Genomic DNA, 17404 nt, shown 5'->3' on the forward strand with positions numbered 1-17404 from the left:
TTTTATTTTATTATTATTTTTTTTTTTCTCTCTCTTTTTACTTTTTTAGATTTCGGTTGAGATTCCAAGAATCGTGTTTAAATAATGAGGAAACACTAAATTATATTTTTTTCTTTTGCTTTACACAGGCGTTATGTTTTAAATTACCTAATTACCTACTTACCTAAAATTAATATAAGTCTGAATTTGAAATTTTATTTACCCAAAGCTTTAAATGTTACTTCTAGTTATCAAGTAAATTGTGCAAGAAGTTTCATGGTTGGGTGAAAGCAGCTAAATGGTGGTTGGACGAGAGAGCTCATGTAAGGACCTCTGGTATTAAGAAAGTAAAATTTGAGGTCAGTTCACAAAGGTCAGTTCAATAATAGAAGAGTATGAAAAAACCCGACCCTAAAAAGTACACCGAGCTTAGAACAAAGACACTTCTCACAAAACACTTTTTCCAATGGGTTTAACGCACTAAAAAACACTAAAACCTACATGAGGTCTTGGGGAACAAAAAAAAAAAAAAGTGAAAAGCAGACAGCACTTTGACTTTCTACTGACCAATGAAAATTTTAATGTTTAAAACAAATCAACAGGTTTTTTTCTACTATTTTTCTAACCAGAAATTGAATAGTCTCAACCTCAGTGGCGTAGAACGAAATTCCCGCTAGTTTAATAGGCAATAAGTGTAATAACACCAATAACACACAGGGTGGACTCAACACATTGTAATGTACACTACACACAAGACCGATTACGGAAATTACCTAAAACGGCGTAGAACGAAATTCCCGCTAGTTTAATAGGCAATAAGTGTAATAACACCAATAACACACAGGGTGGACTCAACGCATCATTGTTCGGCACACTAGACCACAAGACCGAGTACAGAAACTAACCAACAGGACGCGGTAAAAATTAAGGCCCGTTCCAATCTGTCGTGAGTTTCGTCCGATTTTCCCCGGAAGTCCTGTAGGCAATGCAATATGAGAGAGTTCCCACTACACACGACACGATTTTTTTTCCGAACGGCACAAAATGTTCTAGTAGGCAATGTAATTTAGATGAGAGAGTTCCGACTCGACACGATTTTTTTTCGAACGACAAGTGGGAACAGGCCTTTAAGGGGACGCTGTCTTCCTCCGAATTTTTCGGGGAACAAAATTGGGCGTAGAACGAAATTCCCGCTAGTTTAATAGGCAATAAGTGTAATAACACCAATAACACACAGGGTGGACTCAACGCATCATTGTTCTGCACAGTAGACCACAAGACCGAGTACAGAAACTAACCAACAGGACGAGGTAAAAATTAAGGCCCGTTCCAATCTGTCGTGAGTTTCGTCCGATTTTCCCCGGAAGTCCTGTAGGCAATGCAAAATGAGAGAGTTCCCACTACACACGACACGAAGTTTCGTCCGATTTTCCCCGGAAGTCCTGTAGGCAATGCAATATGAGAGAGTTCCCACTACACACGACACGATTTTTTTTCCGAACGACACAAAATGTTCTTGTAGGCAATGTAATTTAGATGAGAGAGTTCCGACTCGACACGATTTTTTTTCCGAACGACACAAAATGTTCTTGTAGGCAATGTAATTCAGATGAGAGAGTTCCGACTCGACACGATTTTTTTTCGAACGACAAGTGGGAACAGTCTTTTAGGGGGACGTTGTCTTCCTCCGAATTTTTCGGGGAACAAAATTGGCCGATGTGGCAAATTTTTCAGTTTGATAAGGTATTCTATTCATTCATTCTTATTTCTTATATAATGTGAAGATTACACAAGACCCCATGCTTAGTTCTTGAATAAAAGAAATACAGTAAGAAATGCGAGACAAAAACATGGCTCGCTTTAATCTGCAACAACTCTCGAACGGTTTGCCCGATTTAAATCCGAGCCAGCCTAGTTAGCTTGGTTGGTAGCGCGTCTGCCTTGCAAGCGCTAGGCCGTCGTGAAATCTGACGTCACAACTCTTTGAACTTTTTCATTAGAACGGCAATTAAAAATTGAATTTTCGACCTTTTAAAGTTATTTTTTCATCACAATATGATCTTACTTAAGAGGACTTACTCTTTATCATGGACACTCGTTGCGGTATTAAAAGCCCAGAAGAGGTTAGGTAGTAGAACAGCCGCGGTAGACAATACAAGTACCTACCCTCTTCTGGACTTTCAACAACGAGTGCCCATGATAAAGTCAAGTCCAAGTTATGTACTAACCGTTGCAAAAAAACTCTCAATAAGAATTAGATTTAAAATATCGTGAAATTAGCCAGCCTAGTTAGCTTGGTTAGTAGCGCGCCTGCCTTGTAGGCGCTAGGCCGCGGGTTCGATTCCCGCCCGGGGCGGATTTTATCCTGATGGGATAATGTTCGTTCTCGGAACGGCTTGCTTTCTCCTATCCTGTCTTCCTTCTCTCTTCGATTTCGAGACGATAAGACCATAGCAGTTACAGTTCCCTCTGTCAAACCTCTTAAAAAATATATAGGTATAAAAAAAAACTCTCAATAACATTCAGATTTAAAATATCGTGAAATTGAAACATGGGAATCACTTTTTTTGGCAGAATATTTTACCCGTGTGAAAGGTCAGAATAGTGTAATCCAGAGCTCATCAGATAAACGCAAACGCAGTTTAAAGCATCGTACACGAGAACGTGTACATCGTACACGAGAACGAGAACACGAGAACGTGAACGATTTACCGGTATTTTTTAAATCGATTTATCTCGGTATCTAGAAGTCGTAGAAGAAAAAGAAAAATTCCGTTGGTCCTCATTTTCCCTGCTCTATGACTTTGAAACATCACCCAAGTAAGCGCAACTGATCTATTTTGACATCGGCCTTTTTTAAGAGGTTTGACAGAGGGAACTGTAACTGCTAAAGTCTTATCGTCCCGAAAGCGAAGAGAGGAGGAAGACAGGATATTAGAAAGCCAGCCGTTCCGAGAACAAACCTTATCCCTTCAGGATAAAATCCGCCCCGGGTGAGAATCGAACCCCCGACCTAACGCTTACAAGGCAGACGCGCTACCTTCCACGCTAACTAGACTGGATAAGTCTGGTTGCTCCTCTCTTGAGAGAGGTTAAGCAATTTATCACTGTGACCTGGACGAAATCGGCCTTAATTTCCAGGCCGATGGGGCATTTAAAGAAAGGAGGTGAGGCATTCAAAGAACATTAAGGACACATGATCGAAATGGTGCAAAATTTTAGTTGGTACTTACCAGAATAGAACAGATTGATCTTCTTCAGTTCCTTGTCACAGTAGTGGAAGAAGTTCTCATCGAACATTCGGAAGTACCGGGATATAACTTCTGGTTCTGTGGTCTCCAGAGAGGGCGCCTCCTCCATGGCTTGATACAGGAGGGCCTTCATCTCCTGGGGGAATGAAGAGGGAACTCAAATTAGAGATTTGAAAGAAGAAAATAGAGAAAAGTCGGAAAAGAAACACTAACGAAAAACAAACTGAAAAAAGAATGTAATTTCAATAACTAATGGAGAATGTTACTGTAGTGATAGAGAGAACTGTACGAGTAACAACAGAGGCCCTATCGTCACCAAATCTGTCATCGAATGTCTTGATGAATTATTTAATCTTTACAATCTTTTGCTATGCTTAAATAAGCTTTATAGAATGAAATTGAAACTAGATAAATATTATAAATGAAGTCCCCATCCGTGGCACATGTAGCACAAGCTCTGCTTATACGGATGGGTATACCATTTATAAAAAAAAATGTATGTTCTGAGTTTTTTGTCGATCAAAAATATAAATGGAAACTTGATGAAAAAAAAATCGAAAAGGAAAGGATAGGAGGAAGAGGAAATCATTTAATTTAAGATGGTTTGACACATTGAATTATAACAAGGGAGGTTTTATTTTCTCCAAACCGAAGAGAGAAATAAGACAGGAGCTAGCCGTTCCAAGAACGAACCTCACCTGTTTAGGATAAAGTCCGCCTGAGCGGGAATCAAACCCGCGACCTGGCGTGTGTCGTCTTGATAACCTATTTTGGAGAGCTTGTTGGATAGCAACTTTGCTATCAGGCAATATTTTCAACTAGGTATTTAATTTGCAATAATAATGTTTTATAGTTTTGGGTTTTGGACAGTCCATCAATGCAAACTTTCCGGCCTTTTTCATCTTTCTGTGATAAGAAGTGGATTTTGGACATTCTTCACCTTCTAAGTTTGTTTCTGTACCTTCTTATCCTGTTTGCTTCTAGTTACCTGCTTGTCTGATTGTTGAATGTGAAAATGGAGTAGGTAATTCACAACCAAAGTCTCATCACTGGAAATATTTTGATCTTCAAAAATGGCAGACAGATCTCATCGTTATCAAAAGATTGATTTCCTGGGAGAAGGACAGGTGAGTGGCAAAATTGCCTCCTATAATATGGTCAGTAAATCTTGCCCAATTAACAACCTCCATGATTTGGACAAAAGTCCAGATTGAGTTATGGTGGGTCCACTGGTTTAGCTCTGTGTTTGGTATATTGGGGTGCACTCAGCATTGAGGAAACAATGTTCAACACTACCAGATAATAATAGGTGGCTGTTGGTAACAGAATATGTGGAGAAGCAAACAATGTACAAACAAGAATTGAACATCAAATTTGTGATGTAGATGACACATGTAAAATGACCTTTTGGTACGCTAAAAAAATTGCCCAATATTTTCTTACACTAATTTCATTGAATTATTTTATTTCAGTTTGCCACTGTTTTCAAAGCAAGAGATATTGAGACTGATATGATTGTTGCCGTTAAAAAGGTAAATCACTGAATTCATCTGATCCACTGCTCATTACTAAGTTTATGAGATGTCCAAGATGAACAGTGACACTAGGATTCAGAATTCCGACCCAAGTCAGTTCTAGTTATCATTTTCCCTCTTGATAGTAATTAAAAAAAAAAAAAAAAAAAACAAGTTCTTTGGGTTATTTGGCCCCCTTTGTATTATTTAAAAAAAAAAAAAAAAAAAACAAGTTCTTTGGGTTATTTGGTTTTTAACAACTTAACCTCATACAATGGTTACCTTCCACTCAAGAATCTATTGTTATTTCAGATCAAACTTGGAACACATGCTGATGCCAAAGATGGAATCAACAGAACTGCCCTCAGAGAAATCAAACTGCTCTCAGTCACAATCTCAAGAGAAAACTGGCTGATCCTGAGAGTGGTAAGTGAACACAGAGGAAACACTTAATTACGTACTCTAACTTTCTAAATATGAAAATAACTTTTACTCTTCACTGGTTTTGTTTCATAAAAGTTATTTTCATATTTAGATACTTAAAATGAACCTTCACAAAGTTACTAAGTCTACCATCAATATACTCTAACTTTTCCTAAAGCACAGGCATACCAAACTTCCGTACGGTCAGATGTTGATGTTACTCCTATTTGGCGATTCCCGCTCGGCGCGAATTTCATCCTAAACACATTAGGTTCATTCTCGGAACGACTAGCTTTCCCCTATCCTTACTTTTTTGATCACTTTCGCGACGATAAGACCTGAAGAGTTCGATTTCCCTCTATTAAACATCTTTTTTTTTACTAACAAACCCAAACCCAACTTGTATTTAATTATTTTTTATTGTGTTTTCAGGTGGGACTCAACCCAAGCGATTGAATTTCTAGCAAGCTCAACCACACATCTTGGAAATGGTGCAAGAATTATGAGAGTACAAAACGTTAGAATTTCATCTGGAAAATCTGGAAGTCTGAAAGGAATCATCTAAAAATCTAGAATCATATACAACTCAAAGTAATTTCCCTGTCGCGTATAATATCTCTAGTAGCGCGGTCAAACTTTCTTGACTTGGCGGGGCGGAGCGCTACCGCGCTCCTTAATACACGAAGATCACACTATCATATCAAGCATGCTGGGAAGCGCGCGAACGTCGAGAGTTGAAAGTCAGGCACATTTCAGCAAAAAATAACTAAAAACATATTACCTATAATAGGAAAGACCTTGATCACACACGGAGGTTTTTTCACACTCATTGTGCTTTTTCGTTCATCTTTTGAGAATTATTCCTCACGCGTGTCGGTCAGAAAGTGAAATATGTTCTTCACATATCGAAATGTGAAATAACATGCGTGTCAAGACAATACCAATATTTTTTTGGGTATCAAAATTTGCCCTACAAGAGAGAGGTAAGGCCGATTCCCAGTTGTTGTTCGGAAAAAAATAGAACTGTCCGACTTACAGTTGAGAAGTTTAATGTAATAGAAAGTCGTGTGATGTTCACACCAGATTTGGACATTCGAAAAAAAAAATGAAACTCACGACACGTGGGACCAGGTCTTTAATATGGCCAATGGCGGAAGCCACAGTTGACTTGGTCAAAGTTTATTGGATTAAGTATCAGATTTCTTAATCCAAGAGTTAAACCCAGTTTAAACTCCGGCGATATCAGCTCCCATGGCGTAGTGGTCACTGCGCTCGTAGTTGTTGTTCGGAAAAAAAATCGTGTCGTGTGTAGTGTGAACACTCTCAATTAAATCACATTGCCTACAGGACATTCGAAAAAAAAAATGAAACTCACGACACGTGGGACCAGGTCTTTAATATGGCCAATGGCGGAAGCCACAGTTGACTTGGTCAAAGTTTATTGGATTAAGTATCAGATTTCTTAATCCAAGAGTTAAACCCAGTTTAAACTCCGGCGATGTCAGCTCCCATGGCGTAGTGGTCACTGCGCTCGCCTTGCACGCGGGAGACCCGGATTCGATTCCCGGCGGGGTCAAGAAATTTGTATCATGCAAATGATTGATTCCGTGACTGACTGTTGCGGGGCCCACTTAGCCTCGTGAGGAAAATGAGTAGCTATAACATATAAATGCATTTTGATGTCACTCAGGACATCATCTTCAGACCAAGATAGATGTTGACTCTATTGTAGCAGGAGTAGAAGTGTTGCTAACAGTGACAGGAATGTTGAACAAATTTTTCACAGTCCTAGCAAAGCCTTACCCCACCACACGACTTTCCTTATCCTATTGAATGATGCTAATTTTTTGTTCTATAGTAACTTTTACAATATCTCTAACCGTTTAGTCAGTAAAGCTGAAAACCGCCAAAAAACGGTCGAAAACCGCCAAAAAGCGGTCACTATACCGCCAACCGCAGCACCTGTTTTAACCAAACGTTTTGTGTTGCATCCTTGTCACATTTGTGAACTACATAACCAAACTAACAACTACTTACCACACCACTAGATATGGCTTGAAACAGAGTGAAGTGGCAAGCATAGCACAGGTTGTGGTTATGTACCGGGTTGGGTTTGGACTGGTTGAGACAGGATGTTTCTACAGTTTGGCATTAGAGTGGTAACTTACCTACCACTCCCATGCCAAACTGTAGAAAAAAAAGTCCGAAACCTAACCCAACCTGGTATATAACCACAACCTCAAGGAAGTAGAGGGAAATGACAACTTCAAATCACATTAAAGCTCTATGTACTATGCTCTCTGCTCCAATCTTCTTCAGGCTAAGGTTGCTTTTGATCGATAGTACTTTCCTTTGGCTATTCTAAACAGAACCACACTTAACAACCAACTATTGGAAAATTTAAAGGGATATGGGTGTTTTGTGCATCCTTGTTAGCACAAATAAGTCAAAGAACACTGATCTCCAAGTCTTCAGCTCACTTTTGGACCTTTTTCATACATCTGTACTTGTGTAGAAGCTCAAATTGCCTTTCAATTGAGACTGTAGACGGAGATTAGTTTTGGCAGAATACTTACTAGTTTCAGTAACGTCACATTCCAAGTTTCAACAGAACATATTTCAGTGACCGATAAAATCCGTGGAAAGATTGAAAAGCTTTGAAGTTGTGAGGAACTATAGTTATCAAGAAAACAGTTCCAATGTTCCATTGTGAAACTTACGTGAATAGATTATCCCCAAAGAACAATGATCCAACTTTCAACTCTTGCTGTTCAGCCTATTTGAGGGAGGAAGGTGCTGGTTGCTTCAAGAATAATGAAAAGAGTTCTTTTAAAAGAAGAAAGATCAACTTATTGATAAAAAAATCAGGGAATAAAAAATTTAGAAAAAAATAAAAACCTAAAACGAAAAAGAAATCAGAAAAAACACTTTCCAAACTCGAAAAATAGAAAAGGACAAAAAATTCAAAAAGCCCTCCATGAAAAGGAAAAAAAGGTGGAAGGGGAAGGGATGAAAGGGTGGGGAAAGGGAAAATAAAAATGTCAAGAAAAAATCCCACCATATTTTTACTCCCGCGTCCCCGGGTCTACGGTTTTTTTACTTTTCATGTTTGTTCTTTATACTCTCATGTTTACAGGAATTTGTTTCAGTTTTGGAGTTTTTTCTTGCATCTGCGATTATGCGTTAGTACAAAGTACATTTTAACATGAGAATCTAGATTTTAAAATCTAGCTGATTCTAGATTCTAGCTTCTAGCTGACCCCCAATCCACGACGCCTGTAGAGGCGAAAATGTGAACGCGCCTTGTTTGAAGGGATTTTTCGTTCGAAATATGTGGGATTTTTTTACGTTTCCCCTCCTCCATTTGATGGCGGGCTTTTGAGTTTTAATTTAAATTTTAAAAAAGTTGTGTGTTGAGGAGTTGAAAGTGATGAAAGGGTGGGGAAAGGGAAAATAAAAATGTCAAGAAAAAATCCCACCATATTTTTACTCCCGCGTCCCCGGGTCTACGGTTTTTTAACTTTTCATGTTTGTTCTCATGTTGACAGGAATGTGTTTCAGTTTTGGATATTTTTCTTGCAACTGCGATTATGCGTTAGTACAAAGTACATTTTAACATGAGAATCTAGATTTTAAAATCTAGCTGATTCTAGTGATTCTAGATTCTAGCTGACCGGCTGACCCCCAATCCACAACGCCTGTAGAGGCGAAAATGTGAACGCGCCTTGCTTGAAGGGATTTTTCGTTCGAAATATGCGGGATTTTTTTACGTTTCCCCTCCTCCATTTGATGGCGGGCTTTTGAGTTTAAATTTAAATTTTAAAAAATTCAAAAGTTGAAAGTCCAAAAAGTTGCAAACTTTCCGGCCTTTTTCATCTTTCTGTGATAAGAAGTGGATTTTGGACATTCTTCACCTTCTAAGTTTGTTTCTGTACCTTCTTGTCCTGTTTGCTTCTAGTTACCTGCTTGTCTGATTGTTGAATGTGAAAATGGAGTAATTCATAAACAGCCAAAGTCTCATCACTGGAAATAAATTCTGATCTTCAAAAATGGCAGACAGATCTCATCGTTATCAAAAGATTGATTTCCTGGGAGAGGGACAGGTGAGTAGCAAAATTGCCTCCTATAATATGGTCAGTAAATCCTGCCCACAACATCCATAATTTGGACAAGAATCCAGATCAAGTTTTGATGGGTCCAATATTTTTGCTAGCTCTGTTTGGTATATTAGGGTGCACTCAGTATTGAAAAAACAGTACCTACTACCAGATTGTAACAGGTGGCTGTTGGTAACAAAATATGTGGAGAAGCAAACAGGATGTATGAACAAGAATTGAACATCAAATTTGTGATGTAGGTGAGGTGAAAAATGACCTTTTGGTATGCTAAGAAAATTGCCCAATATTTTCTTACACTAATTTCATCATTGAATTATTTTTATTTCAGTTTGCCACTGTTTTCAAAGCAAGAGATATTGAGACTGATATGATTGTTGCTGTTAAAAAGGTAACTCACTTAATGGATTCATACCATCCACTGCTCATTACTAGGTTTGTGAGATGTCCAAGATGAATAGGGACACTGGGAAATTCAGTCAATTCAAGTCTTGGAAGACCCACTAACCTCAGTTCTATTATTTGAGAATATGGCTACCTAAAAATAAATTGATTACCTAACTGCACAACAATGGAACTTGGTAAAACAACTTGAAATTAAGAGGGGGAAAAAAACTTATCTGATTGTTATCATTTTCTCTCTTGGTACTTATCACCTTAACCTCATCCAGTGGTTATCTCCCACTCGAGAATCCAATGTTATTTCAGATCAAACTTGGAACACATGCCGATGCCAAAGATGGAATCAACAGAACTGCCCTTAGAGAAATCAAACTGCTTTTTTGGTGGGTCCAATATTTTTGCTAGCTCTGTTTGGTATATTAGAGTGCACTCAGCATTGAAAAAACAGTACCTACTACCAGATTGTAACAGGTGGCTGTTGGTAACAGAATATGTGGAGAAGCAAACGGGATGTATGAACAAGAATTGAATATCAAATTTGTGATGTAGGTGAGGTGAAAAATGACCTTTTGGTATACTACCAGTGGCGTAGCGTCCATGTAGGGCGTGTATGGCGGCCACACACTCAAAATTTACTCAAATACCCTTTAATATTGACTTTAAATATTTATGAAGAAGCATGTGCATGACTTATTTAGTAATGTGCATGGTGATGGAAATTAGTGCCCTACACGCCTTACACTTGACTTTAGACCACGCTACGCCACTGTATACTACTTAAGAAAATTGCCCAATATTTTCTTACACTAATTTCATCATTCAATTATTTTATTTCAGTTTGCCACTGTGTTCAAAGCAAGAGATATAGAGACTGACATGATTGTTGCTGTTAAAAAGGTAAATCACTTGATGGATTCATCCCATCCACTGCTCATTACTAAGTTTGTGAGATGTCCCAGGTGAACAGTGACACTAGGACATTTCCTGTTTGAAGCTTCAGATTCGGAATTCCAACCCAAGTCAGTTCTAGTTATCATTTTCCCTCTTGATAGTAATAATAATAATAAAAAAAAACAACAAAACAAAACAAACAAACAAGTTCTTTGGGTTATTTGGTTTTTAACACCTTAACCTCATACAATGGTTACCTTCCACTCAAGAATCTATTGTTATTTCAGATCAAACTTGGAACACATGCCGATGCCAAAGATGGAATCAACAGAACTGCCCTCAGAGAAATCAAACTGCTTCAGGAATTACATCACGAGAATGTGCTTGGACTCACCGATGTATTTGGATACATGTCAAATGTTTCCCTAGTGTTTGAATTTGTCGATACAGACCTTGAGGTGATCATAAAGGACCCGACTATTGTATTCACTCCAAGCAATATCAAAGCGTATGCTATCATGACACTCAGGGGACTTGAATATTTACACGATCATTGGATTCTACATAGAGTGAGTCTATAAAAAAACACTCATACATTTACATAGTTAATGTATTAGATTCTATCATGCAATATGGTGATAAGGGCTTTAGTAAAAATGGAAATTGTATTCATCAATAAGCTTAGTCAATAAACAAGGTTGATTAGCTAAAAAAATAATAAAAAATGTCAACTGTGGTTAAAACTCAAAGCAGAAAAAAAAACAACAACATGATATATTTTCTTTCAGGATTTAAAGCCAAATAACTTGCTCATCAACAAACAGGGTGTTCTCAAAATTGGTGATTTTGGTTTAGCCAAATTTTTCGGCTCACCTACTCGGTTGTACACACATCAAGTTGTTACCAGGTGGTACAGGTAATGTAAAATTTCCAAATTAAGTATATAAGCTGTGAACGTTTTCAACTCTTTTTAACCAGTACCTAGTTAAAATTATTATTATTATTATTATTATTATTATTATTATTATTATTATTATTATTATTATTATTATTATTATTTGGGTGTTTAGGATAAAATCCGCCCTGGGCGAGAATCGAACCCGCGACCTATACGCTAACTAGGCTGGCTGCCAGCAAATTGCGAAGAAGAAACAACGGGATATTTGTTAAAAGTTTAAGAAAAAAACACCTGCAACGCATGGATTTTGCCATGCTGGCTGGGAAAATATTTTCACCGTAGGTATGTAAAAAAAAGTTCAATCCCAAGGTTTAAGAAAAAAACACCTGCAACGCATGGATTTTGCCATGCTGGCTGGGAAAATATTTTCACCGTAGGTATGTAAAAAAAAGTTCAAATTGGTAAGCCCCGGCCTTTTGCCTAGAGAAAATTTTTAACGTTAAAGTTTTTTGAATGTTTCGACCTTATCGATTTTTGTGCTCGTTGTTGAAAAGAAAATTGAAGGGCGGAACTTTTTGAAAAAGTCGAAGAAAAAATCTGGAAAATATCGATATTTTTTTGTAAAAACTTCAAATATAAGGTAATTTTCGTGAAGTAATTTTATTAATCTTATTAGATTAATCAAATGCCTTCTTTACTGTGTTCAATTTAATGTTAAGAACGTTCAATGGTGTTGCTTCGCAAAGGATCCATCCAGTCATGGTAATCGTATCCATGGACAAATTGTTTTATCACTCAATAACATTCTCTCTTCCATCAAACTCTTTGAACTAGTGTTTTTCTCTAGCACCTATTCAATCAAGGTGAGAACAATTTTCCATATTCAAGATGGTTTTGAAGTAATCTTTCTATTTTGGAGTATTTAACAAAATCGGGGGCAAAAGAAAAAGAAATTCAAAATCCATCAATGTTGTCACAATTTGGATAAACACAATCTTCAGACGGATGATTAAGAATATGGTGTGTTACTCCTATTTGGCAATGTATCAAATTACTTGGAGTGATCAAAAATAAAAAAGAATACAACATTGAGATAACTTTGGACTAAATCTTGGTAGAGAATACAATATTTTAAATCAAAATTATCCAGTGATCAAAAATAAAAAAGAATACAACATTGAGATAACTTTGGACTAAATCTTGGTAGAGAATACAATATTTTAAATCAAAATTATCATCAAAGTATTCCCTGGTATTCCTCTGAACGAGATATTCACCGCAGCTGGTGATGATCTGCTAGCTGTTATTTCTTCTCTACTCTGTCTGAATCCGACCAAACGGGCCGACTGTACGGCAACCCTCAAGATGGATTACTTTAGGTAAGTACCTAATGGAAGTAATTTCGAATCCGACCAAACGGGCCGACTGTACGGCAACCCTCAAGATGGATTACTTTAGGTAAGTACCTAATGGAAGTAATTTCAAGTCAAAATTATCCATATTTTTAGTTTAACCAAAGAAATGTACTGGTAGTGGACTCTATTAGTGTGTGATTCTAAATTGTGAAACATTATGTATTTTCTTATCAAAATATTGTGCATTATAAATTATGTGTAAACAAAATGTGTGCAGTGTTTTATCTGTCTAATTACTTATCTTTTCCTCATACCTACTTGTTCATGTTCATATTACCTTGTCAAAACTTTGAGTAGAAACTTACATATTTAGATGATCAAATGTAAATAAGTATGTACCGTACTTGGATATCTTGCTTTTGGATTTGCTGTGAGATTTGAACAGTCCATCCACTCTCATAGTAGTTCTTTAGATCTTTGAACACAACTTGGAATGATTCATTAATTTCAAAACATTATAGCTTTATACTTTATTTTCATTTGCATATGCTTTATTTCCATTTTATTTTGATTTTGCCATTGCTGTTTTATTGAGTTGCATTTTTGTTACTTTGCTTTATTTTATTTCTTTCACCTAGGTATCTACTGACTAATATAAACTTGAGAAACCAATGCACTGCAGTCAAGAAATAGAATTTGCACCACCAAAAGAAATTATTCAATGACCATGTGCTGAGTTCTTTGACCAAGTAAGAAAGTACCTACTTATTTTCTTTACTTTTTTGAAGTATCAATGATTTATTTGGTATTACTGGAATGGGTACTAATCTTTGAAATTATTGACATAAATTATGAAATCTGAGACAATATCAGTTGACAAATATATCAAATTGAAATGAATGCATAATAAAGTATGCAAAAATCAGTCAAAACTTTGAACTGTGTGACATTTGGAATGTATGGTTCATACTTATTTCCAAGATAATATTAAAAAACTCAGTTTATCTGTTATATCACTGCCAACCAAGCTGACCTTTTTATTCAAATGAACTACACAGTATCACTGAGAATTTTCACTCTTACAGGACTGAGAAGGCCAGGAAAAATATTCCCAATGCTCAATATGGCATCCTGCAGCAGTCCTGGTAATCAGTACTCCAATGCAAAACAGATATTGTCGGTTATTAGAAAAGAGAAACAAATTCCTATCCAAAGTGAAAAGATGAAGAGAGGTTCCCAAGTAAAAATATTGAGCTACAATATCTTGGCTCAAACTCTTCTGGAAAGACATACAGAATTGTACACTGGAAGTAATCAAATGTATCTGAATTGGAAATTTAGAAAGCAGCTTCTCTATCAAGAGTTACGGGATAGCAATGCAGATTTCTTTTGTCTCCAAGAAGTTGAAGAAACTATCCTTGGAGACCTTGCAAAATATTTGGAAACATATGGCTATAAATATTTGTATAAGAAGAGAACAAGTTTCAATGTAGATGGATGTGCTATATTTTACATGGAGAAAAAGTTCAGCTTGTGTAGCTATTCCTGTCTTGAATACTTCAAACCAAATGTAAAGCAGCTTGATAGGCATAATGTTGGCATTGTTGCTACATTCTGTGTTAGTAATACTAACAAGGAGCTGGTAGTGGCTACCACTCACATCTTATTCAATCAGAGACGTCATGATATCAAGCTCATGCAGATTCAAATGTTACTTACAGAGGTAGACTGTCAGGCTTTCATCAGTGAAAATAATTTCCGCCCTGTGGTCATTACTGGAGATTTCAATTTCAATGAAACATCCCCTGTGTACAAGTTCATAACAGAAGGACATTTGGATCTAAACTGTGTTGACAAGAGATCACTATTGCCACTGGATGAAGATGACACAAGATATCATTTAAATGCCCGAGACATGCTGCCTCCAGCACTTGGTATTACAGATAAATCCTCTTATGTGAAAGAATTTGAAAAGCGGAATCATTTGAACAGATTGTATCTCCGCAATGAAGAGTTAGTAGAGGAAGGCACCAACCAGATTATTGAGAACATGTTCCTATCCAAACAACTCTCACATTCTCTAGACCTGCACAATGTATTTGAAACAGAGTGTGGCCAGGTAGCAAGCACATACCATGATGATTGGGTGTTTGTTGACTTTATATTCTACAATAGAGACAACAAATGTCCTATCCAATGTGAAAACAAACTACAGTTAGTATCCTACAAACCATTGCCAACACCTGAGCAATGTGAGGAGTATATCTGTAGTATGCCAAATGAATTTTGTCCCTCTGATCATCTACCTGTAGTTGCTACATTCTTAATACTGTAGTACCTATGCTCATAGCATGTTGCCAAATGTGTCAGTTTTAGTGTAAGGTGGATAAAAAACAAACAGCATGTATGGTTTTCTGGGTTTCAAGATATTAAAATAATAAAATAAATTAAAATAATTTTATTGGGATTCATCCTTATCATCATCTAAGCTTCTAAGTCTTGAAGAAATTTTATAACTGGACCAACGGAATTTTTCTTTTCCTTCTACGACTTCTAGATCCCGAGATAAATCGATTTAAAAAATACCGGTAAATCGCGAACTTTGACGTTACGGCATACGCTCCCGTAGGCGATGACGTCACATCAAATGTCCCGAGCAAAGCTCCCTCGCAGGCAACGCATTAATGTGTTTGTGCGCATACGTGTCTGCGCAGATTCTTCTGCTCCTCCGCTAGCGCGCTTGCATAGTGGCGCTACCTAACGGACGAAAAAAAACAACTGCGTAAAGTCTGACGTCATGTCAGTTTCAAAATTCCAAGTCTGAAAAAAGAATTGGTTTAGAATCAAAGCAAAACAAAAGATTTAAATAAAGAAAAATAATGTTCATGGACTATTGTTATTTTGATAAATAATGAAATAAAATTTAGATTTCAATGCCCTTTTTATAAGGACATTTTTAAATTTTGAAAATTCATAAATTTGTATAATATCTATTTCATGGAGCTTTAAAATAGGAAATAGGAGGGACCTAGTAGAAGGGGGAAAAAGTGGCCCTTATTCAAACGGTTTAGTTTTATATTTTAAAACAATATAATTATATAAATAATTACACAATAAAATACAGAAGGTATCTCCCTAAGATTATGAAACCTTTGTGGAGGAATTCATAAGGCTCGTAGGAGATTGAGGATGAAAACAAAAAATTCTAGCTTTCAAGTAACACTGAAGCATTGATTCCAACCATCTGATAGGCCAAAATTCATTTCAGTCTGACCTGAGAACAAGAAACTTCGTTCATAAAATGGGGTGTATGGCATAATAGACAGGTTAAGGGTCGAATTTTAAAACCGGATTACCTTTTAGGGGCGGTTAGGCTTAGAGTGTTCGGAGAGGTTTTAAGAATTTTTTTTAAAAACTACTTTCAGTTCCTGTCTTAGTCAAACTAATTGTCCAACATTACTTTCCCACATAGAATAGCTCTCCTAGAAGCTAATCCTGACCAGGATTAAATGATAATCCAAGTTTAAAATTCGGCCCTAATAATCAATGATTTTCCATTGTAGCTACAGGAGTGTGATTGCTATACCTACTGTACTAATACATACATACCTAGAGTGACAATTTCTGGTTGGCTTGCCTAACGAATTTAAAATTTAAGTAGCTTAAAATGAGAGCTAGGGTCTCATCTTGGGTATAAAGAGATCCAAGAAGATTTAGTAGGTAAGAATACCTACCTTCATACCTAGCTGTTCTAGTGTTCTCTGTGCTATCTTGGATAAAACAGTACCTATTTTGTTGAGAACTTGGAATCAATCATTTGAATCATTGCATATTGCCTAACTAAAATAAGATACTAGGCGCTCATATGAACGAACAAGTCTGTCATCAGATTCAACCACGTGCAATCTAGCTACCAAAAATAATTTTTAACTTTTTTTCGAGTCCAGGAATTATATTTAATTTTCCTCTATCATAGATATTTTAATTTTTAAATTGCAGCTTTATTTTGATTTTGTTTTAATTTTTTATTTTACTAAAATTTGTTTTGAATCAGAACCCAACCAAAGACATTTTTGAAGACATGAATATTATTGAAAATGCTATCTATTAATCAATATAATTTAGGACTTAATCTCCCAAGCATTACAGTAAACCAACCTCAGTCCTCAGTACTCACAGTAGTGGTTAGCACAATGGACTTCAAATCTAGGGGGTTGGTTGATGAAGTCAAAGTTATAAAGTTTAATCGAGATGTATTTAATTGAGGAACGCCATTTGTGTTAAGCATATAAAAAAAAAATAAAAGTAATAAAAAAAATCCTTAGTTGAAAAGTACTCCTTAACTTTGTAGAATTAACCCTCGTATGACCAGAGTACAAATTTATGTTCTTTGTCCTTTAGAATTTTTTCCCCTCGAAAGAACTGTGTTTTTTCGTTTCAGATTTCAAGTATAGTTAATTTTAGGAGACCTTTAAAAATAAATAATTCTGTGTACTTACCTAAGCAAAACAACGTAAGGGGCTTTTCGATATTCTGAAATTATGGTCCGTATTTTTCTCTAAATCAAAATGGTTGA

General features: G+C 36.5%; 2 protein-coding genes and 1 long non-coding RNA gene across 4 annotated transcripts; all 3 read left to right on the forward strand.

The window, feature by feature from the left end:
* Positions 1–5128: 5128 nt before the first annotated feature.
* LOC113468802 lies at positions 5129–5756 on the forward strand. The gene is made up of 2 exons (XR_003392425.1): positions 5129–5170; positions 5600–5756. It is a non-coding gene; the product is annotated as an uncharacterized LOC113468802 (long non-coding RNA).
* Positions 5757–9005: 3249 nt separating this feature from the next.
* On the forward strand, positions 9006–13521 carry LOC103512579 (cyclin-dependent kinase 7). The gene is made up of 6 exons (XM_026826008.1): positions 9006–9270; positions 9614–9673; positions 10863–11144; positions 11364–11491; positions 12706–12852; positions 13467–13521. The coding sequence occupies exons 1-6, from the start codon at positions 9217–9219 to the stop codon at positions 13519–13521; spliced, it is 726 nt and encodes a 241-aa protein (XP_026681809.1). The 5' UTR covers positions 9006–9216.
* Positions 12052–15231, forward strand: LOC103512577 (protein angel homolog 2-like). Of its 2 annotated transcripts, XM_008477352.3 has the most exons (3): positions 12052–12336; positions 13467–13577; positions 13914–15231. In XM_008477352.3, the coding sequence occupies exon 3, from the start codon at positions 13943–13945 to the stop codon at positions 15161–15163; it is 1221 nt and encodes a 406-aa protein (XP_008475574.1). In that variant the 5' UTR covers positions 12052–12336; positions 13467–13577; positions 13914–13942; the 3' UTR covers positions 15164–15231. The 2 variants fall into 2 exon arrangements, with proteins under 2 accessions (XP_008475574.1, XP_026681812.1); XM_026826011.1 differs by having other exon boundaries at positions 13467–15231.
* The last annotated feature ends 2173 nt before the right edge of the window (positions 15232–17404 follow it).

This window comes from Diaphorina citri, unplaced genomic scaffold (genome assembly GCF_000475195.1).
Source record: "Diaphorina citri unplaced genomic scaffold, Diaci psyllid genome assembly version 1.1 scaffold855, whole genome shotgun sequence".
Taxonomy (NCBI): Eukaryota; Metazoa; Arthropoda; class Insecta; order Hemiptera; family Psyllidae; genus Diaphorina; species Diaphorina citri.